The 21689-nt window shown below is 42.7% G+C and overlaps 1 protein-coding gene across 3 annotated transcripts in view; it reads right to left on the bottom strand.

Annotated features, from left to right (window-relative positions):
* Window positions 1–10187: 10187 nt before the first annotated feature.
* TADA2A (transcriptional adaptor 2A) overlaps window positions 10188–21689 on the bottom strand; it is a 47928-nt gene continuing 36426 nt past the window's right edge. For 2 of the 3 annotated variants that reach the window (XM_082679193.1, XM_082679192.1), the window contains exons 11-16: window positions 20121–20231; window positions 18326–18397; window positions 16175–16307; window positions 15329–15372; window positions 13122–13195; window positions 10188–11610 (exon numbers count right to left, since the gene is read on the bottom strand). In XM_082679193.1, coding sequence (XP_082535319.1) covers window positions 11425–11610; window positions 13122–13195; window positions 15329–15372; window positions 16175–16307; window positions 18326–18397; window positions 20121–20231 — 620 coding nt within the window. In that variant the 3' untranslated portion in view covers window positions 10188–11424. The remainder of the gene's footprint in view (window positions 11611–13121; window positions 13196–15328; window positions 15373–16174; window positions 16308–18325; window positions 18398–20120; window positions 20232–21689) is intronic. The other variant, XM_082679194.1, reaches the window with a different exon arrangement.

Here is a 21689-nt window from a genome sequence, read left to right on the forward strand (position 1 = left end):
CTTATTTGCTGTGTCACTCTGAGGGTATTTTTTTTTAAGAAGATGTTGGGGGTAGGAGTTTATTAATTATTTTTGCTGTGTTGGGTCTTCGTTTCTGTGCGAGGGCTTTCTTTAGTTGTGGTTAAGCAGGGGCCACTCTTCACCGCGGTGCGCGGGCCTCACACTATCGCGGCCTCTCTTGTTGCAGAGCACAGGCTCCGGACGCTCAGGCTCAGCGGCCATGGCTCACGGGCCCAGCCGCTCCGCGGCATGTGGGATCTTCCCGGACCGGGGCACGAACCCGCGTTCTCTGCATCGGCAGGCGGACTCCCAACCACTGCGCCACCAGGGAAGCCCGAGGGTCTTTTTTTAAATGTAGGTTTGTCCATCTATAACATGAGTAGATGCAAAGCGGACTTTTTTCAGCACAATCTTGCCCTGTAAACAACTTTCTCGAGGCTCTGCAGTGAGTCTAACACCTAAGAGTCCCGACTCCACGCCCAACCCTTTGTTCACCAGCCCCAGCTACGCATCGTTGTAAATCATTGGCATCAGAACAGCTGAACACTCAAACGAGTAATCATAGTTTTAGGGGGAAGGATTGGTGAGGGAAGTAAAAACAGCGCTTTGGGTTTATATCCCATCCCGCCACATCCCCCCGCATCTTCAACCACAAGCTTTGGGGATTTTTCATGCTTTCTGGTCTCCAACCGGATTCCGAGTCATCCCGTGGGTACAGGAATATCTAAAAGTTCTGTCTGCTTCCCAGAGAAAAATATAACATCAAAGCCATTTTAGTGATAATCCTAAGGGAGTTGAAAAGGCCTAGAATGGAGAGATTTTGTTTATTTTTCCCTTCATAAAGAGAGAATCAAAGCTTTAAAATTAAGCAAAATTAATCTTTCTGCGAGAGAACAACGCAGAATCTGATTCAGGATAACACATTAGGAGTTCAAATCTTGCCTGGGAAAGGCATCTTCCCAGCGCCAAATTGCTCCACCATCAATTTATCTAGTGACTTATTTTTGACATGCCAATACCAAAATAGCAAAATCTCTAATAGAAACGATTGTATGCCGCTTTATTTCTGTTTCTCCCCGACCCCCCCCCCACCAAGTCTTCCTTCAGTCAATTCAATGACTCAGCAGCACAAAAGATACATCCCTCTTCAGATTCAAGCTTATTTGTTACACAGAAGGCAGGTTTCCAGAACAACACTTGTTAGTGACAAGGAACTGGGCATTTTCACGCATTCTAGAACTAAGCCTACCATGAAGAATCAAATCCTCATCAGCGAAGAGGAGGGAGAAGGACTAAAATAGAGTTTGTATTGAGTGTGATGTATGTGTGAAGATCTAGAGATTAAGGAAAGTAGGAAGAAGTGCTAAACTCAGTAAGATCATATAGTGACTGTACATATACGCCTGTGGGTAGGGAGGTGCTTTATGCCTTTACAGAACGTGGAAGTGTGGGCTTATAGATATCTCTACAAAAAAAAACAAAGGAAGAAAATGCAATTTGAAGGTGTTATCTTCTAAACCAGCACTGTCTGATAGAACTTTGGGGGCTGGAAATGATCCATACGTGCACTTTCCAACACAGTAGCCACTAGTCTCATGTGACTTTTTTTTTAAGGGTTTTGTTGTTGTTGTTTATTTATTTATTTTGGCTGCGTTGGGTCTTCGTTGCTGCGCACGTGCTTCTCATTGCGGTGGCTTCTCTTGTTGCAGAACACAGGCTCTAGGCACGCAGGCTTCAGTAGTTGTGGCGCACGGGCTTAGTTGCTCCACGGCACGTGGGATCTTCCCAGACCAGGGCTTGAACCCGTGTCCCCTGCATTGGCAGGCGGATTCTTAACCACTGCATCACCAGGGAAGTCCCTCATGTGACTTCTGAGCTCTTGAAATGTGGTTTGTGTGACTGAGGAACTGAATTTTAAATTGTAATTAATTGTAATCCATTTAAATGTAAATAGCCACATGAGGCTAGTGGCTACCTTACCGGGCAGCACATTACTAGACTGTAAATAGGTACCTTTAAAGGTGTCGACTGCTTTCGATGTATTAACATCTTAGAGACCGTCTGTTACAAAAGTCTGACTTGTCTATGCCCAGAGAAGGTGTGGGTGCTCCTGACTATGTCTAAATAAGCAGTGCTTTAGAGCAGTGCAGCTTCTGTGCAGAATAAGAGCTGATCTGATTAGACACAGTAAATAGAGGGTGGAAACTTCTACTCTGCTTAGCTTCTGATGTCTGCCTTTCCAAAAATATTCTCCTTAATTGCTTGGGCAATGGCTTCTCCTGAGACTAATCAGACCTTGATGAGCCCCTCAAAGAATAGCTGCATCTTCCATTTGCATCATTTCTTCTGGTTAACAAATTGGCAACAGATTTGATATATCTGTTAGAATTGGGAGACAGCTGTGATCAGGGCTCCCGGGTCTACAGAAGTTAGATTTCAGGGTGCCATCAGGTCCCATGGCTCTGGAACACCTGCTTGCTAATGCCTGTAATTCCAGAGTATATGCCATTAATTGCTACAAAAATGCAAATCCCCCAGAGAAGTAAATCTTTAAGCTATCTTAAACTTTCACACGTTTAAGAGGGATAGTGGACACCAGGTATCTGGGAGAAAACTCTACAAATGTGGAAAAGATAAAAGAACTAGGGGGATAGAAGTCCAAACACATATTTCATCTACTATTCAAGCTTGCCTAATGCTTGCACTATTTTATAAGACATAAGATAACACCTTATATAGCTATCATAAGGATTAACTAGATATTATTAATTGTAAAATACTTTAAACTTTTATTTGTAGAGTTTTACTTTATTTTATTTATTTATTTACTTTTTGGCTGCATTGGATCTTTGTTGCTGCTTGCGGGCTTTCTCTAGTTGTGGCGAGCGGGGGCTACTCTTCGTTGTGATGCGCCAGCTTCTCATTGCGGTGGCTTCTCTTTGCTGTGGCGCACAGGCTCTAGGTGCACAGGCTTCAGCAGTTGTGGCTCGCAGGCTCTAGAGCACAGGCTCAGTAGTTGTGGCGCACGGGCTTAGTTGCTCTGTGGCATGTGGGATCTCCTTGGACCAGGGCTCAAACCCGTGTCCCCTGCATTGACAGGCGGATTCTTAACCACTGTGCCACCAGGGAAGTCCTATCTGTAGAGTTTTAATAGTTCTCATGTAATTTATTTTTCCATTAATAAAAAAAGTCACATTACAAAACAAAACAAAACAGGAGAGAGAGAAAGCATCACCCCTAATTTTACTACTTAACGAAACAAAAATTAGCACCTTTTTCTTTTTTTTTCTATGCATGATTTTTTTTAGTTTTCTTTACACAATTACAATCATAGTGTGCCTACAGTTTTGTAACCTGAGTTCAAGCTTCTTGAGCTAGGCTTATATAAGGGAATATTACAACATATCTAGGATGACTAGGTCATTTAATATCTATCTGTCTGAAATTTTCTGCCCTTAATTCAACCCTGGGGCTGTGGCAATGATGCACAGTGATGAAGATTCCAATATAAACAACAACATCCATGAAAAATGCACCTGTGCCTATTTTAACATTTGCTCTGTGTCCTTCAGAACCTAGTGTCCCTCTGTGAGACTTTATCATGGTGTGAATGTACCATTTACCATGGAAAATCAAGGGCTTGTTCAGACCTGGCTGGAGTTAAATGAAAATATCAAAGGCTCAATGAGAAGGGAAGGGAAGGGAGGTGTCAGGTGTAATATATACCTTATCCCATTTATCTTCATCAAACCCAGTCAGGTAGGTTTTATCAACCACAGTTCAGATATGAGGGGTTAAAAAACTTGCCCGAGGCTGTATCATTATTAATAGCAGAACAAGGATTAGCACTTAGGTCTTTCCAGTACACCAGGCAGGTAAACAAGAAAGCATATACACCCTTTATTTAAAAAGGAAAAGAGAGGGGTTCAAATTTTTTTAAAAACTAGAATATATTCATGTATTTCTTGAGGAAAAAATTGTTTTAAAAGAAACCTTTAAAGAATGGGGAAATGAAAAATTAAAATATTTCCCCCCAAGAGTTAGTAACCTCTGGTAATAAACAATAATGAAATGGTAAGAGACGTAACTTTAAGGACTTTCTAGGTAATTAATGCCACTTTGCATAATCTCCTACAACACCAAAGAGAAAAAACCTGGTCCCACTAAAAGGTAGTAGATGTCCATATCAGCCCAAGAGCCTGAAGACCGCCCCTCTAGTTATAAATTGTTATAATATTCTGATGTCAAGCCTCCGACTATGCAAATGAAAGAATGGAAGGTGAGGCGTAGGGTGTGTAGCAGTTTCCCAGATTGGTTAGGAGGCAACATCTAACCTACAGTGCTGCTCATCTGCTCTCTGCTTTGCCAAATAGTAGCAAATCTGTGTTACAGGAAGTTGTAAGCCTCAAATAAGTCTTCACCCACCCAAAATGTACACATTGTTGCAAACATATCCCCTGCCGCGTGTCTCCAGAGCCCTGGAAAATGTCTAGCTACATCCTGGATGCTAATCAGGGGTACCTCCTCTCAAAAGAGGGCCTCTAAGCTCCCAGCCCCTACATCCGCCCCCTCTTGCCGCATCTGCTGGAAATCCATGGCTTGCCTTCCCCCGCCCCCAGTTTCCATGGAGATGAAACAGTTTACTTTTTTCCCCCCAACTCTAAGCCACGGTTATTTTTAACTGTAAAACTCTGAGCCAGGTCACAGCTGGGATCTGGAAGATGTAATGACGTCTATAGCCACCCTTCTCTCCCACCAACGCCTTCTTTTCTGCAGTTGCTGGGGGCGGAGGCACTCCTGGGAGATTTTGCTCTCAAAAGCGTTTTGCTTTGCATCATTGAAGTTAAACCTGTGCTCACTTAGCTCTGACAGGTGTCTTGAATCTGAAACTATGCACACCCCAAACAAGGCAAAGATCTTCTTGTTGGGGCAGGGGCAGCCAGGTAAGGTTGATATTGCTGTCACCTCCCTGTGGCTAGAGCTTAGATAAGTGCCCTTTGGTAAAAATATATCAAGGTGTCATCCTCTAGGCAAAAAATAAGGGTTCTGGCTCCTGCCCCAGTAGAGTGGCTTTTTCTGCTGCAGCTTGACTTTACTTAAAAAGAGGCTCCAGACAAGATACTGTGTGGGAAAACTGTTCCACCTCTCCAAAGCAAAGCAAGTTCCCATGGGGTAAGGGCTGGGACACTGCTGCCCTCTCTTCCTTTACTGGAAGTTCCTATCAGTCCCCCCCCCCCCCATCTCTGAGGCTCCTGGTACTTGGGAGCTCGTGTCTTCATGGCACTTTGGAACTTTTCACCCTTTTCCAATAATTTTTGGGGAAAAGCTATTAAATTACCCTGAAAATTGCCTTCTTCATCTTAGACAACATCCTAAGATTGGAAACCGAAGTAAAAACATCAGACAGCCTCAACTCAAAGTCAGTTTTCTGATAGGGTATATTGTAGGGGAACATTAAAATTAAGCTTCACAGTGCAGGCCCCATTATTTTTTTATTTCTTAAAATAATATATATTTTATGTCATGATAATGGGGAGGGTAGGGGCGGGGGATCCAAATTGTTAGCTATCTATCATTTAATGGGAGAAAAGAGGTCACTGCCAGCAATTCAGATAAAGGGAGTGTACTTGGCAGACAGCTCTCTGGGAAGGAGAGGTGCATTGGAAGTGTCATGAGTTGGCACTTGGCTGTCAGTTCACTGAAGTGTGATTTCAGCGTTTTTGCTTTGATTAATAAAGTGTCGGTTTCTTAAAACAATTGTGAGGTCTTCTCCTTTCCACACTTCCTAAGATGCTACTTCTGTTCCACATAACTCTGGACCAAGGCAAGATTATTAGCAAGCTACCTGGAAGCTTTCTGCCACATAAGACCTCTGGGGAGACCAGAGAAAGCTGAAAAAAAAGTGTGGCTTGGTTAAGAACGTGAGATTAATTCAACCAAATGATTAGTTTGGTGCCATAGAAATCCATCCCCTGTGCTCCAAAGTAGAAAATAAGTGCATCAGACTTAACTCTCCAGTCCTGAAAGACACAAATCTGGGCTGGCAAAGGTTAACTAGGGCTTTCAAAGGCAAGGGGAGGTACGGCGATATTCAGGGCTGCATCTATCAAATCAAATTTTTTGTAGCTTTCAATTTGGGGTTTTAAACCTTTTAATGGTCCCTTTCTGCATTCTTATCTCAATTTCCTTATTCTTACTCTTAACTGGGAAGGGGGCCCAGCACACAACGCATACCAAGCAAGTAACTCCTAGTGACAAAGGAATTTTTTTCTTTTTTTTTTTTTTTGCGGTACGCGGGCCTCTCACTGTTGTGGCCTCTCCCGTTGCGGAGCACAGGCTCCGGATGCGCAGGCTCAGCGGCCATGACTCACGGGCCCAGCTGCTCCGCGGCATGTGGGATCCTCCCGGACCGGGGCACGAACCTGTGTCCCCTGCATCAGCAAGCGGACTCTTAACCACTGCGCCACCAGGGAAGCCCGACAAAGGAATTTTAATGTCAGATTCAAGACATTCATCCTTCCTTTAAATACCTATGTGTCTTAACTTGTAAGCCTGGTCAGTCAAATCAAACGGCAGTTAATCTCAGTGCATCTCAACTGGTAGAAGCCAAGGCAGCAGGCAAACAATGAATAGAAAAAGAACTCCCTCCCATTAGATAAACTGGCTTTCCAAGCTTCTCAGAAATGATTCACCTGTCCCCACCCCCAGCCCTCAAAAGCAGCATACAAATGAACACTCAGTGCCAATGCGTATTTTGTGGATACTTAGGTTCCAAAATACTCCCTAGTTAAGTGCTATTCACTATTGTTCTCTCTCCCAAAGCAAGTATTTGTCAGCACGACCAATACTATTCTAACCAGGCTGCTCTGACTCTCCTTGCGCCCTGAGATCCTGCTCAGTATCACTTACATTTCACTAAGAGGGCTGGTTATTGTGCCTGATTGAAGGGAAATTCTTTATCTTAGCTGGACTACCTCTTCTACACAGGGCCACAGACGTAGCAGTGTCCCATTGTACCAGAGGTGGTCCTTTCTGACAGATCGGAGAGGTTATCCACATTTGGCTAAACACATTGGAAAGGAAAGCAAAGCTTCCAGATCAGTACCTCTGGAATAGAAATTCAAACAAATAAAAAGCCAGGTACATGTAAGTTGTGGAAAAGCTTTTTGTGTTAACAATAACAGTGTATATCTAGAAGGTATCTATAAAGACATCTTTAAAAATGAATGGGCAAGTCATCAAAAAATCTACAAACAATTAATGCTGGAGAGGGTGTGGAGAAAAGGGAACCCTCTTGCACTGTTGATGGGAATGTAAATTGATACAGCCACTACAGAGAACAGTATGGAGGTTCCTTAAAAAACTACAAATAGAACTACCATATACCCAGCAATCCCACTACTGGGCATATACCCTGAGAAAACCATAATTCAAAAAGAGTCATGTACCACAGTGTTCACTGCAGCTCTATTTACAATAGCCAGGAGATGGAAGCAACCTGTGTCCATCATCGGATGAATGGATAAAGAAGATGTGGCACATATATACAATGGAATGTTACTCAGCCATAAAAAGAAACGAAATTGAGTTATTTGTAGTGAGGTGGATGGACCTAGAGTCTGTCATACAGAATGAAGTAAGTCAGAAAGAGAAAAACAAATACCGTATGCTAACACATATATATGGAATCTTAAAAAAAAAAAAAAGTTCTGAAGAACCTAGGGGCAGGACAGGAATAAAGACACAGATGTAGAGAATGGACTTGAGGACACAGGGAGGGGGAAGGGGAAGCTGGGACGAAGTGAGAGAGTGGCATGGACATATATACACTACCAAAGGTAAAATAGATAGCTAGTGGGAAGCAGCCGCATAGCACAGGGAGATCAGCTTAGTGCTTTGTGACCACATAGAGGGGTGGGATAGGGAGGGTGGGAGGGACACGCACGAGGGAGGGGATATGGGGATATATGTATATGTATAGCTGATTCACTTTGTTATAAAGCAGAAACTAACAAACACACCATTGTAAAGCAATTATACTCCAATACGGATGTTAAAAAAAAGAAAATGAATGAGCAATATTCCAGAATGCTGTTTAGAACACAGTACTGCTCTCCTGGCTAGAGACCCGTCGAAGTGTTTTGGAGTAAATATGAATTAGTTTTTCCAAGCTTCTCTTTGTAGTTTGGGCCTCTGACTTATCACACGGGGCATTTTAGTTCTTATCACATACCTACATATTTCCTAAAGCTGGAATGACTTCCCAACTAGAACTTTGTTATTGATGAATGTCATTGGTCTTCTCCCCTTTCCCGCTAACTACAAGCTGAGGATCTCAATACTCAAAACTGGGAAACTTGTTATCACTCAGCAGCGACTGGTTAATTAACTAAGTTCAGATTTAAAAAGGGGGGTTAGGGTGGGGGGAGTTGTAAACAATAAAAGGATGAAAACTGGAACCCAAGAAGAGATAAATCATAAATAGTTGGTCTCAACAGAGACAGTTGAGGTCTTTGAGCACAAGAAAGGATCATTATAAATTTATTTACTTATTTATTTATGGCTGCATTGGGTCTTCGTTGCTGCACGTGGGCTTTTCTCTAGTTGTGGTGAGCAGGGGCTACTCTTTGTTGCAGTGCGCTGGCTTCTCACTGCAGTGGTTTCTCTTGTTGCGGAGCACGGGCTCTAGGCGTGTGGGCTTCAGTAATTGTGGCTCGCGGGTCTAGGGCTCAGGCTCAGTAGTTGTGGTGCACGGGCTTAGCTGCTCCACAGCATGTGTGATCTTCCTGGACCAGGGCTCAAACCTGTGTCCCCTGCATCGGTAGGCAGATTCTTAACCACTGCGCCACCAGGGAAGCCCAAGAAAGGGTCATTACACGTAAAGAAATTTGTTCTCTATTCCCCACCAGGACAGACGAGGACGATATGCATAAAATTCCAGCAGAGGGCTTCCCTGGTGGTGCAGTGGTTGAGAGTCCGCCTGCCGATGCAGGGGACACGGGTTCGTGCCCCGGTCCGGGAAGATCCCACATGACGCGGAGCAGCTAGGCCCGTGAGCCGTGGCCACTGGGCCTGTGCGTCCGGAGCCTGTGCTCCACAGCGGGAGAGGCCACAGCAGTGAGAGGCCCGCATACCGCAAAAAAAAAAAAAAAAAAATTCCAGCAGAAATCTTTAAATTGTAATAAAGTTCCTAGCAGTTAAAGGTCTTTATTTCATAGTTCATTGTTGTTGAGTTTCAGAGTAAACTCTCTTTCTTCTGAGATGATCTGCAACAAGAAGGACCTATATTAGTAGAGTTGGTTTATGGCCAATCCCATCTAGCTGAAAAGGGGAAGGATGGAATATTCTTTGGAACGTCCTTGCTAGCTCTGGATTTTTAGTGACAAGAAGGGCCTTCCTTTGGTGACAAGAAGATGGAAGGAAATAATGTACTAAGCTAGTGATCGACATCAAACGTCAGCAAGTGCTTTTCTAACGACGTCTTTCAAGAGTACTCCTCACCCAAAGTTATGGCTTGATCTTTGAGAAACCCACTAGGATTCTAGGTCTTAAATTTTGTGAAGTTGGGCTTACCAAAACCCTAGTAATCCTCCTTTCTAAAATCCAGTCATTTGAAATTATAGCCTTATTTTTCTGTCACTCTTTTCAACAATGCCACTTTCTTCATCCAGTCTACTGATTCGCCAGTCAGTTTTTCAGACTTCAACTTGTTCCAGGGCTTCTATCAGACTGTCCTGCCATCCGCCATCCTCCCAGCCCTAAGCACCGCAGCTGCTCCTTGTGTACCAGCCAGCTAAATCTCTTGGCACTGTTTTCCTTACTCATCACCCTCCACCTACTACGTCTGGAACAGTCTCCCACTTCCATCTGCCATTTTATTTCTCTCATCTCCGTCTTATCATTGCCTCAGAAGTGCACCTCTCCCAGGAAGCCTTCCTTAATCAAGATCAAGGACTCCTCAGACTACAGCAGACATCACCTGACACAGACGTCTAATGCACTTTTAGAACAGGACTTGCCTTCCAAGGATAAGAGGCAACCCCTTTATAAGCAACTCAGGGGGATGCTGGTGGTAGGATAACGTTTTCTAAGAGACAGGACTATATCAAGAAAACCACAAGCCGCCCTTTTGAAACACTGAAGTCCTTTATTCTATTTCCCTCAGATCCTACGAGTTTCCTTTTCATGTTATCCCCTAGATGAAGTCTATTAGCAAACTGCATGCATATTTTCAGCAGTCAAGAAGTTTGAGCAGATACTTCCAACAAAGCATATAATATTTGAATTAGATATTTTGAATGTTGAAAGAATTAAAGAAATCAGTCAGCTACTGGAGGTAATTTGTGCAGATTCTGAAGTATTTCTATATAACTTTGCTTCTAACAGAAAAGGGAAAAACCCTGACTCTGAGTTTGGCTTCTTATTGTGCAGAAAGATTTGAGGACCAAGTTTCAGATGTGGTGGGGTCACTCACCCTCATATCTAGTGAGTTCCATATATGAAAAGGCTTTCCTTTTGTTTTACAAGTAGCTCTTATTGTAGGCTAGCCTTTCACCATTGAGAAATTAGGGTTCAGGTCTTAATCTAAGCAACACTGAGGTTAATTGCATCACCTCCATCCTCAGGGGTCTGGTATCCAGGGAAGCCAAGGGTTAGAATAGGGTGAGCCCAGGACACACATGTTAGCAGAGACAATGCAGCGTGATGAGGCGTGCATCCAACCCCCTAAGTGCGCTTTAGTTACCAGAATATTTGACACACCCACAAAGTAAGTAGCAAAACATTTTTAATCCATTAATTCTAAAAATAAGAGACATTTTATATCCAGTGCCACCTCCTCAAAAGTCTACTGCAGATTAGACAGCCAGACTTCAACTTACAAAGCCAGACATTAACGTTGAAGATGCAGTTTGGGACAAGACCATCATGGGGAGATTTTCCTTCTCTTTGCTCATAAACATAAGTTGTCAGCTTAAAAGAATCCTCAGACAGAAAGAGAAAGCTTTCTCTCTCTATAACCTCTTTATTTTAAATCTGTCTGTAATGTTTGAAGGCAAAACAGATAATCAGAAAACCAACCTCCCAAGTAAGTACAAGGATCTGAGCTGGACTCCTGGGACTAAAGACTGGTTTAGTTCTATTTCTACCAACACTGTGATGTGAGGTACTATGGTTCTTGTTTTAGTTACAAGAGGTGTTAGGAATGAATGCCCACACACAATTAATAATAGCTTATCTAGCACATAACTCTGCAGCACAATACCAACAACAGGAGTATTTTAAAGCCGGGTGGAGAAGAAAGTAGACGTTAATACAACTTAAGGTTTCCTTTGTTCTTCCCCTCTTTTTACAAGGAGAATTCAGCTCAAAAACAAAACTCCACAATGCCCGTACTGTCCTTTGGCCCACCAGGCCCGGAGAGCCTCAGGCTTTAGTGATGTATCCTTCTCGGATGAGGAAATCATAGATTTTCCGGGTTTTGTTCACGTCTATCTTGATGAGTGCTCTTGCCTGTGCCAGTCTCAAGCCTCCTTGCTTGTTACATTCGTTCAATAGAGCAGATTTGTATTCTAAATAGGCTCCTGGGACCAATCTCACCATCTGACAGAGCTGCAAGACATGGCAAATTTAATAAACATTAACATCTGTCATTCTCATAATTTAATCCAGCAGGTATAGCCAAAATAAAATTTAAAGAGTGACATCAACCTCCAACTATTTATAGGAGCTGCTGGTGGCTAGATCACATTCCAGTTTGTCTTTTCTTTGGAGAGAATACTCTCTAAAGACAGACAGAAAAAGGCAGAGTGTGATGCCGGGAGAGCTCCAGCACCTACCGGCTGGCTCACCTGGGTTTGTCAGGGATACAAGTCTGTGTGCTGAGGAGCGGTGTGGAGTAGAGGCCCGGCACCTTCCAGCTCAGCCAGTCAGGGAGGAGCCACAGGGCACCGTGCGGGTGAGGCTGCTGATACTTGGGTTCCCAAGTATGAATTGCATTATTTTTAGTATCGGCATAAATCTTTAGTCCCTGATTTTGTGATTACATTTCCTACTCTGGAGGGAGAAGAGATCTAGAGACTTTGCTAAGAGGTCGCTTTAACTGCTAAAAATCTAGAAACCTGGCTCGATTCCAGCTCACCTGCCACTATCCAGAAATGAACAGCCTGAGGTTACCACTTTGTGGGTGAGGATAAAAACTGCTTGAGACTACAGGCCATCCCACCCTTGATTCAGAACGGCAATACTTCCTCAGCAGTACTTGGATATAACATACACCTCCTTCTACTCCCAAACTAACCTTTACTGTTCCTACTGGGTAAAACAGAAGACTAATACTAGCGCCTACTCCATGACTTTTCCTTACTGTCTGACCTGAATTACTGATACAGAGTGGCAGCTGAAGACACTGATCTTGGGAACCGTAAAAGGAGCACACGAGGAACGAAAGAGGATCCTCTCTTGGAATGGACTTGAGAGCTGCGGCACGTTCTTTTGAAAACGCTTGATGATGACCGTTTTGAGGCTGGATTTAAAGTTTAGAAACGGCCAAAAGTAATATGAAGAAGACACATCCGGTGATTATAATGTAAAAGAAAAGTAGGTCATGGCTTTTTTAATCAAAATTAATGTGTGACTATATATGGTGATGAATTCCTCTTTTATGCTTATACACATACTATGGAGACAATTCAAAAATCTTTTAAGTGATGGTCATATTGTTGGAATCACAGTAGAACTTCTGAAAATGCCCACTCTAATAGGAAATAATCATTTTCATATACCAGTTATTTTAAGTTTGAAAAAAATTAAATTCACTGACATAAAGCACAGTACAGTATCTAGTACATGGTAAATGCTCAATAAATGATAGTTGCTATTATTTAGATTTACATCTCATATGTTCTTCTCTCAGGAGATGAATGGTGGCTGGGTGGTAAGGACCTGCTGAGGCCAGCTCTTTAGCACCTAGGCCTCTGGGATGGACTAGGGCTGTTACATGCACATGTGTGACATGAACAGAGCAAAACGGGTTTGATCCTGTAACATGTTTTTAATGACAACTCAATGAATAACCAGCCCCTACTCTCTTTCTTCTAACCAGCTCCCCTTCTTTTTGTTACCTCCTTTTCCTTTTCGTTCAACTTCTCTGTGCCAGGGAGGCCAGTGAGGTTCAAGGGCGGTGCACTTCGTCTACCTACAGATGTAGACAGAAAAAGGCATCTATTTCGTAAGCGTGACAGTCCCTCAGGTGTAAAGTGTATAACAAAGTTCACCACAGTCAGGCCAGTTAGGTACAAGATTACTATACATAGCTGTATATATACTCCTCAGGCCTCAGTTTATCTGGCAACACAGGTATCCCAATGTTCACTTGAAAATAAAAACGGTAAGCCATGTGCCCTCTGCTCTGATAAATTACACGTATAATCACACATACCTCAGTGTCAAATATGGCTATTCTTCCTAAGCCAGTAGGAGATTCTAAAATCTATGGCCCAGATGTCGTCCAGTTAAGAAAGGTCATACGCTGCCTGCCGTGACAGCTGATGAATGGAAATAACAACTCTGCGCGAGAGACATTTCCTAACCCCTGCCACTCTGCCGGCAGCGCAAGGCAAACATGGTAATTAACCACGTACCATTCGCCTTGAGATCAAAGGCAGAGTGTCAGGCCAGCAAAAGGCCCTTATTTATTACGTGAGGGAATATCTGTTCCTTCCAAAGTAGCCCTGTTTACCTGAAAGGTCTGAACAGAGGAATGAGCCACTATATGGCAAAGTAGAGGCTGAGGTGAACTCACAAACCTGAGAAAGAAACCCAAGCGTGAGGTCACTGCCCAGGATAGGAAGCCTGATGTGCAAAACCTTTTGGTTTTGTTTTGAATGTATACTTGAATGAATGGACTGCGTTAAACAAAAGAAAATTCAGGGCAATACGTTACATTTCATGGGGGTTGCCGGTTTAGGTGGTGGAGAGAAAGGGGATGGACTGTTGCAGCCTGCTGTACTGCAAAACAGACTTCTCTGTAATATCAACAAAGGGGATGAGGACTTCTCCATAACTGACAGGCCTAGCCATACCCTAAATGCTCAAAAAGGGAGACTACAGTCATTTGGTGCCTCAGCAAAGTTCCCAGAGGCTGGGTTACGATCAGGGATCCAGGCTTCCAGCTCTGCACTACTTCAGGAGCAACTCAGAGCGTGAAGAGGAGTAAGGGGTCGCCTCAACCTAAACGCAGGGCGTGAGGAAGGCAAATGCCGACCTAGGACGCAGCAAAGAGCAAGTGTGAATGGTTCAGAAAACACAAATACCAGAGGAGCTTGGTCACGTCCATTCATTCATTTTAATTAGCCAATATTAAGTTATTTGTATTTCTGTATTTAGATTGGGGAGGGGTTGGATGTAAGAAACTTAAAAACTTGGATTTAACTGTCTTGGCTATTCCCTAAAAGACACTCTTTTCTCCTTTAAATATTAAGAAATTATTACTTGAAACAAAGGAATAAATGAAAAAAAAATTATCATCCATAAAGCCGCCTTTTCTGAGCCCTGTCTAGATCCTGAATCTGAGAGATTATGAATGGGATCACAAGGTCTGTTGTTCCAAGCTTCCAAAAAATGGTAAAACTGCAAGTGGGTCATCTTTTTGCCAAGTCCAATCTGTAATCAGTGGAGCAGCCTGTATGTTCTGACCAGGGGAAGTGGCTAATCTACCATATGGAGCAGGGGTGAAGGATAACCAAGAAAACAGGCAAAGAAACACCATGATCTTGGACCACAGTTCTACAGCTAATACCACCCCAAACTACCATTCACTGATTACCAAGAACCAAGGATTACCAGATAGCATATGGCTTAATCTTACTCTGTAAACTAACCTCAAAAGACGAAATACCCAAAGAGATAAGAAATAGAAATACCTGAAGTCTCCAACGTATAAAGAAAGTCTTGCTTTTCTGGCAAGTAACATGTTTCTTTGCTCATATAGGATACAAAGCCTCTAATTATCCCCCATGAGACAAATCTCAAAGTTTGTGGTAGACAGCGTCATAGTAAACTAACTGCCCATGAACATTGGTAAAATAGAGAAAACACCTGTCTGGAGTTCTTTCTTCCCCTGTCTTTGTACTCCAAACCTGAGGAAAGTCCTGTTTGGCCATGAATATTCTAAAAACTTGCTTATGTGTATAAATTGGGATAACACTTAATTATCATTCCTCTGCCTAAGCGCCCAGCTCCCACACAGCTGAAGGGATTGCTGGGTTACCATAACCCCTAGAATGAACACTTCACAATCAAGACCTGCTCCAGCCTAAAAAATAATTACCTGAATTCGAAGCCATTGGTACGGAAGGACTCAGGCCAGAATCACTACAGAGAAGAAGAGGAATTTAAACTTATATCACATCAAAGAAAGCCGTTTCCAAAAGCCCATGTGAGACTGGGTGACACTTATCAGGTCAGTTACTTTGAAGAGAAGTAATGAGACAGACTGTGTTATGTTTTACAGGATATCCCAACTGTACTACCTAGGAAAGGAAATCTGTTCCAGAGAAGGAAATTGCTTGGATTTGTTAAGAAGAGTTCTTGGCCTGGCACATCACAAAGACCATTCATGGGGAAAGGAGAGGAACATGATTCTCCAATGAAAATCATACCAATAGAAACAGAGGGAGAAAGAAAGCATGGGGAGGGAATTTACTAATTAAAAAAAATAAGGTCAAAGTAGCAAAGTAGGATTCTAGGAGGCCAGTTATGTTTCTCAAAACTGTCAGTATGGTACTGTTTCTTTCTTTTTTTTTTTTTTTTTGGCAGTACGCAGGCCTCTCACTGTTGTGGCCTCTCCTGTTGCGGAGCACAGGCTCCGGACGCGCAGGCTCAGCGGCCATGGCTCACGGGCCCAGCCGCTCCGCGGCATGTGGGATCTTCCCGGACCGGGGCACGAACCCGTGTCCCCTGCATCAGCAGGCGGACTCTCAACCACTGCGCCACCAAGGAAGCCCAGTGTGGTACTGTTTCTGAGACTGTCTGCTAAAATTTTCTGAATTCTTCTAGTCACCCAATTATTACTGCCCTGCCATGTAGGATAGGGTGCCCACAGAATTCTCTGAAAATACAGGTAAAGGCCAAATCCTCCAAGAGGTTGCTCCTTCCCCCTGGAGTAATTCCTCACATGTCAGCCTGCCGGCGGAGCCACTGCTGGCAGGCGCTACTGTCCTGGATGTACTGGAGAACCTCCGAGAGCATAGTGCGTTTGAGGCGTTCCTCTTCTCGAGTCTTCTTGAGGTGATCATAGGTTCTGGCACCTGGAGGTATTAAAAAACACTGTGACTACAATGACAATGCAGCAGAACTAACCGAAGGGTTTCCTAACTCATCAGCAAACTTCATCTTTTTTAATCTTTAATTTAAAACTTTTTTTGGCCGTGCCGCAAGGCTTGTGGGATCTTAGTTCCCCAACCAGGGACTGAACTCCAGGCCCACGCAGTGAAAGCGCCGAGTCCTAACCACTGGACCACCAGGGAATTCCCAGTCATTTTTAAATTTCCTTTGCAAAACTGCTTCCACATTTTTCTAAGAGCAAAGTCATTTCCCCTAGTTTGAAATCCCTTTTTTGACAAGAAATAAAAATATTTTTATTCCTTTTCTACCTTTAAGACATTTTGGGGAAAAATCCCCAAAACAGAAAATTACAAGGAGTCCCTCATATTTCCATCCCCTAAAAGTAACTTTTAACACTGTCGTATTTACTTCCTGTTCTGTATTTTTCAATCCATATATTTTTCCAAGTCACACAAGTGCTATACACATACACTCTTCCTTAAAAACCAGTTAGAATTACAAATAAAAATAAATCCTCATTGACCAGTACCATTCCTTTCCCCTCTTTCCCAGAGGCAACCAATATCAGGTAACCCAAACCTGGTATCAGAGCCTTTATATGCATCTTGATAAACAGTTGCATAGTGTTTTCTACATGTTACAAATGTATATAGGATCCAAAATATCACACCAGTGGGTTTCACACAGTGTTCCACAGAGGCCCAGGATACCATGAAAATATCTCAGGGATTACGGGGAAGAGCAAGGGCACCAGCACATACCAGTAGTCCTGTGCTCCACACATGACCCGAACCATCAGACTTCAACCAAAGTAGTTCTACTTTTATCTTATTTATGGATTAGTGCCCCACATAAAATTTCATTTTGTAAACTGTTTCCATTGTTAGAAATAAAGAGCCATTACAGTAGGCTGAACTTATACCCACAGGGCTACTTCTTGTGAGCACTGGGTGACAGCTTTCAACCAACAGCAAGGAGGAGGAAATGCCGAAGATCATTCCAACAATCACAACAAAATGACAGAAACTGCCATTTACTGAGGATTTACTGTGTGCCAGGTACTGTGCTATGTTTTCATGCATTATCTCTAACTTAATCTTTTTAAAAAAAAAAAAAATTATTTATTTGTTTGGCTGCACCGGGTCTTAGTTGCGGCACGCGGGATCTTTAGTTGTGGCATGTGGGATCTAGTTCTCTGACCTGGGATCGAACCCGGGTGCCCTGCATTGGGAGCGCGGAGTCTTAACCGCTGGACCACCAGGGAAGTCCCTCTAATTTAATCTTCATACTAACGCTAAGAGACTTGGAAAATTGAAATGAACAGAATTATAGATCTGGTGAAAGAACAGCCAGAATTCAAACTCAAGCTGTCCAAGTCTAGACCTCAGCTCTTAACTACTAACACACACTACCTTCCCTTATGACCTGGCTCTACTACAACCAGCTCCTTAATCACTTTAAACTTTAGTCTCTCCATTAAATGAAAACAACAATAAGTTTGTTACAAGAATTAAATGACACGATCCAGGTGAAGTGCACAGGGTAGGGCCTGGTGCATGGTAAACTGTTACTGCTATGAATATAATTATCACTACCTCAAGTAACTGGGATGCAAGCGCCTAGAACCAGTTGAAGGTCCCTTAATAAGAATGATCAGACTATGCATCACTAAATTTAAAAAGGCTGAGGCTAAAAACTGGAATACAAAATCCTTTTTTTCAGAGGCCACAACGGAATCCTAAATCTAAAACAGCATCTCTCTTTTCTCTGTGTCATAACTTTTATTTCACCTCAGATAATCCATATAATGGTATTTTATAAGGATTAAATAGGTGAAACTTTATGGGAAAGATTGAAAACTCATTCTGAAATATGAAAGCTTGTTTAAAAAAAAAAACTCCATGGCACCTCAAACAGAGACACCCTCTATGTGCTTGGAAGACTTGCCCTCTGATTTAGCGTGTAGCTTAAGCATACTTACTACAAAAATTGGTAATGCCTGCTGTCCTGTATTCCTGGAGCCTCTTGATTTCCCTTCGGAGTTCGAATTCCACTGTTTATCCCCCCAAAAACAACAAAGGAGAAAAATTGGAAAAACAAAATCAACATTAATGAGCACTTTTACTGTTGAATATTTTCAGTAATTCTGCCTTCTATAAAAGACTGGGTAATTCCATTTGGGGAATCCTAATTGTTGCTAATATCTCATTAGAAATTTTACCCAAAAGCTGACAAAAATGTACTCCAGCTGTCTTTTGGCTTCTGTCTCCAGCTGCTTCCTAGAAAACTTATAGTGAACTGGTTGAATTCATTTAGCTACAGAAGTAATGAATATAATTTTTTAAACCACCAAGTTTCCCTGCTCTATTTATTCTCTGTTAAAAGCTCTAGTCACAAAACCAAATTCTTTTATGAAACCTGTCTCTGGTATTACTTGATGTGGCCCTTTTGCAAGGGAAGGACAAAAGCTCTGGGCTTCAAGTCCTGGATAGTTTCTTTACAGCTTTTCTCCTATAGGAACAAAAGAGCATTGTGTTTTCCATAAATCAAAGATTTCTGCCTCCTCTGAGCACATAGATCAGGTTGCACCGCTTGGGTTATTATGTGATAGAACATTCAAATTTGGGTGCTTTGAAACAGAGGATGAAGGAAGAACCTGGACAATCCATGGGGTGTTGTTCTTTGGAGTGACACATAAACCAGGGATGGCACAAACTGGGACAGGAAGTGAAGGATAAATCACACAAAGAATGCCAACCAAACAGGGTGTCTGGTGAGGACAACCAACCTGGCTCAGATACGTGCCTACAATGTCATGCAAGAAATGTCTGCATGATGGGTACACGATAAGAGCCTTCATGAAGTACCTTTCCAGAACTAAACTTGGGGGTCAAACACCTGACTCTCATGAGTAAAGGTATAGACTTAGCCCCCCAGTCCAGATTGTTTTATAGTCTAGGCCTTACTGCCTTAACAACTTCAATTTTTTACAGGGAGAAATCAAATGGTAACTAGATAGAGCTCTCTCAGGGAAAAAGGCAAGAAAATGATGGAAGTACTATATACTATCTTGATGAGTCGTCCAACTCTGTCCCCACTTAAAAAACTAGTTTTAATACTAAAATAATTATGAACAAAATAATATGATTTGCTTCAAGGGCTTCCCTGGTGGCGCAGTGGTTGAGACTCTGCCTGTCAATGCAGGGGACACGGGTTCGTGCCCTGGTCCAGGAAGATCCCACATGCCGCGGAGCAGCTGGGCCCGTGAGCCATGGCCGCTGAGCCTGCGCGTCCGGAGCCTGTGCTCCTCAATGGGAGAGGCTGCAACAGTGAGAGGCCCACGTACCGCAAAATAATAATAATAATAATAATATGATTTGCTTCAAAATAATCCAGTTGAGGATGGGAGGGGAGTGGGTGGTAAAGATGAAACTGGATTGGCCATGTGTTGATAACTGCTGAAGTTGGGTGATGGACACATGGGGTTCATTATACTATGATCTCTATTTTTGCATGTATTTGAAAACTCCCATAATAAAAAGGGGGAAAAACTACTAAACTATGGTTTATCTGAGGGGAAAACAAGCCACTAGGCTTTTTAAGCTCTTTTCTCCCACCCCCAAAGTCCCAAATTAATCTCATAGTAATAAAGTGGAAGCAATACAAAAAAATCCACTTATTTATTTACAGAACTTCACATAAAACACACCACTATCTCTACTATTTATATAAAAACACACACACAAATATTTGCTCAAGGTTAAAAAACCACCTACATGCATGGCTTTCAATGAACTTGTCATGTTCCACTGGCCCCACTATCCTTGCAAATCGCCTCATTGTTTCATAAAGGTCTTGGACTTCCTTGGGATACCGCCGTTCCATTACTACAGAGAAAGTAAAGAATATAAAGATCTCTAAGTTTTCTGCATTTTTTTTTTACAAGAAGTAAAATGGAAGAACATTATTCCTAACCTCATATGACTAACTTACCAATGACAGGAAGCAAACTGGAAAGCTAAGAATGCAGCCCACTAATCATAATGATAAGAGAATCAGAGTGACTATGACACAGAGAGGTTGTTATCACTGGAGAGCATCTGCACTGCTGAGCACCCTGGAGACCTCCACACCTTGCTGCCTCTTAATCTATACAAGGGCAGGAAGTACTGGCAGTAACGGGAAAGATGATTAGGTCGTGTGTTCTCAGAAACAATGTGGGGCAAAATCTCTGGTATTAACTTCTGCAGAGGGCTTCCCTGGTGGTGCAGTGGTTAAGATCCACCTGCCAGTGCAGGGGACACGGGTTCAAGCCCTGGTCCGGGAAGATCCCACATGCTGCGGAGCAACTAAGCCCGTGCACCACAAGTACTGAGCCCGTGCTCTAGAGCCTGCGAGCCACAACTACTGAGCTCACACGCCACAACTACCGAAGCCCACGCGCCTAGAGCCCGTGCTCGGCAACAAGAGAAGCCACCGCAATGAGAAGCCTGCGCACCGCAACTAACAGTAGCCCCCGCTCGCCACAACTAGAGAAAGCCCGCACGTGGCAACAATGACCCAATGCGGCCAAAAAATAATAAACAAATAAAATAAATTTAAAAAAATAAAAAATAACTTCTGCAGAACAAGGGAAGTGCAGACATACTAATTCATCTAGAAGAGGTAGATTAGCCTGGAAAAAGTGTGATCTCCTGCACGCTCCACCAAAAATAAAAATCTCTATAACTACATATCCTCAAATGAGGCATTTATTTCTTCACGTTCTACATGGGTCATTTTGCCTTTCTCTAAACTTAATTAGGTACCACAACTTAATGTACTACTAATGAAGTTATATTTTGATAACTATGATGGAAGCGAAGGGTCAAATATGCCATTTGGGATACCCACATGGGTCAGCAACTTTGAGGATCACTACTGACCAAATTTCTAATAAAAAGAGCTATCAGCAAAAAAGATGGGTAGTAAAACCCACCAATAGTAACTGGTAGGTTGGAGTGGCCAGGAACTCTCGAACTGCTACTCAGTCATTTCAATAAAAGTAACTAGGCTAGTTTTGTCCACTCTCAGGCTAAAGATACAGGCTATCACTTATGACAGTTACTTAAATCAAGTCCTCTTTTCAGATGAATCTCTTTCTTTGCAGGAGAAATTCTTGCCCACAAATTCTAGGAGCTGATTTGATGGGCAGCCACAAATTGATTATTTTCACCACCAAACCCCCCGTCCCCCTCTATAGGGATAATACAGAAACATTTGGAGTAAAACTTTTTTAATTTGATGAAAAAAACTCCTATGCCTACATATTAAGGTCACATGTACATTCAGTATAATGGCAACTG

Source organism: Grampus griseus (genome assembly GCF_964374135.1).
Source record: "Grampus griseus genome assembly, chromosome: 20".
In the NCBI taxonomy this organism is placed as follows: Eukaryota; Metazoa; Chordata; class Mammalia; order Artiodactyla; family Delphinidae; genus Grampus; species Grampus griseus.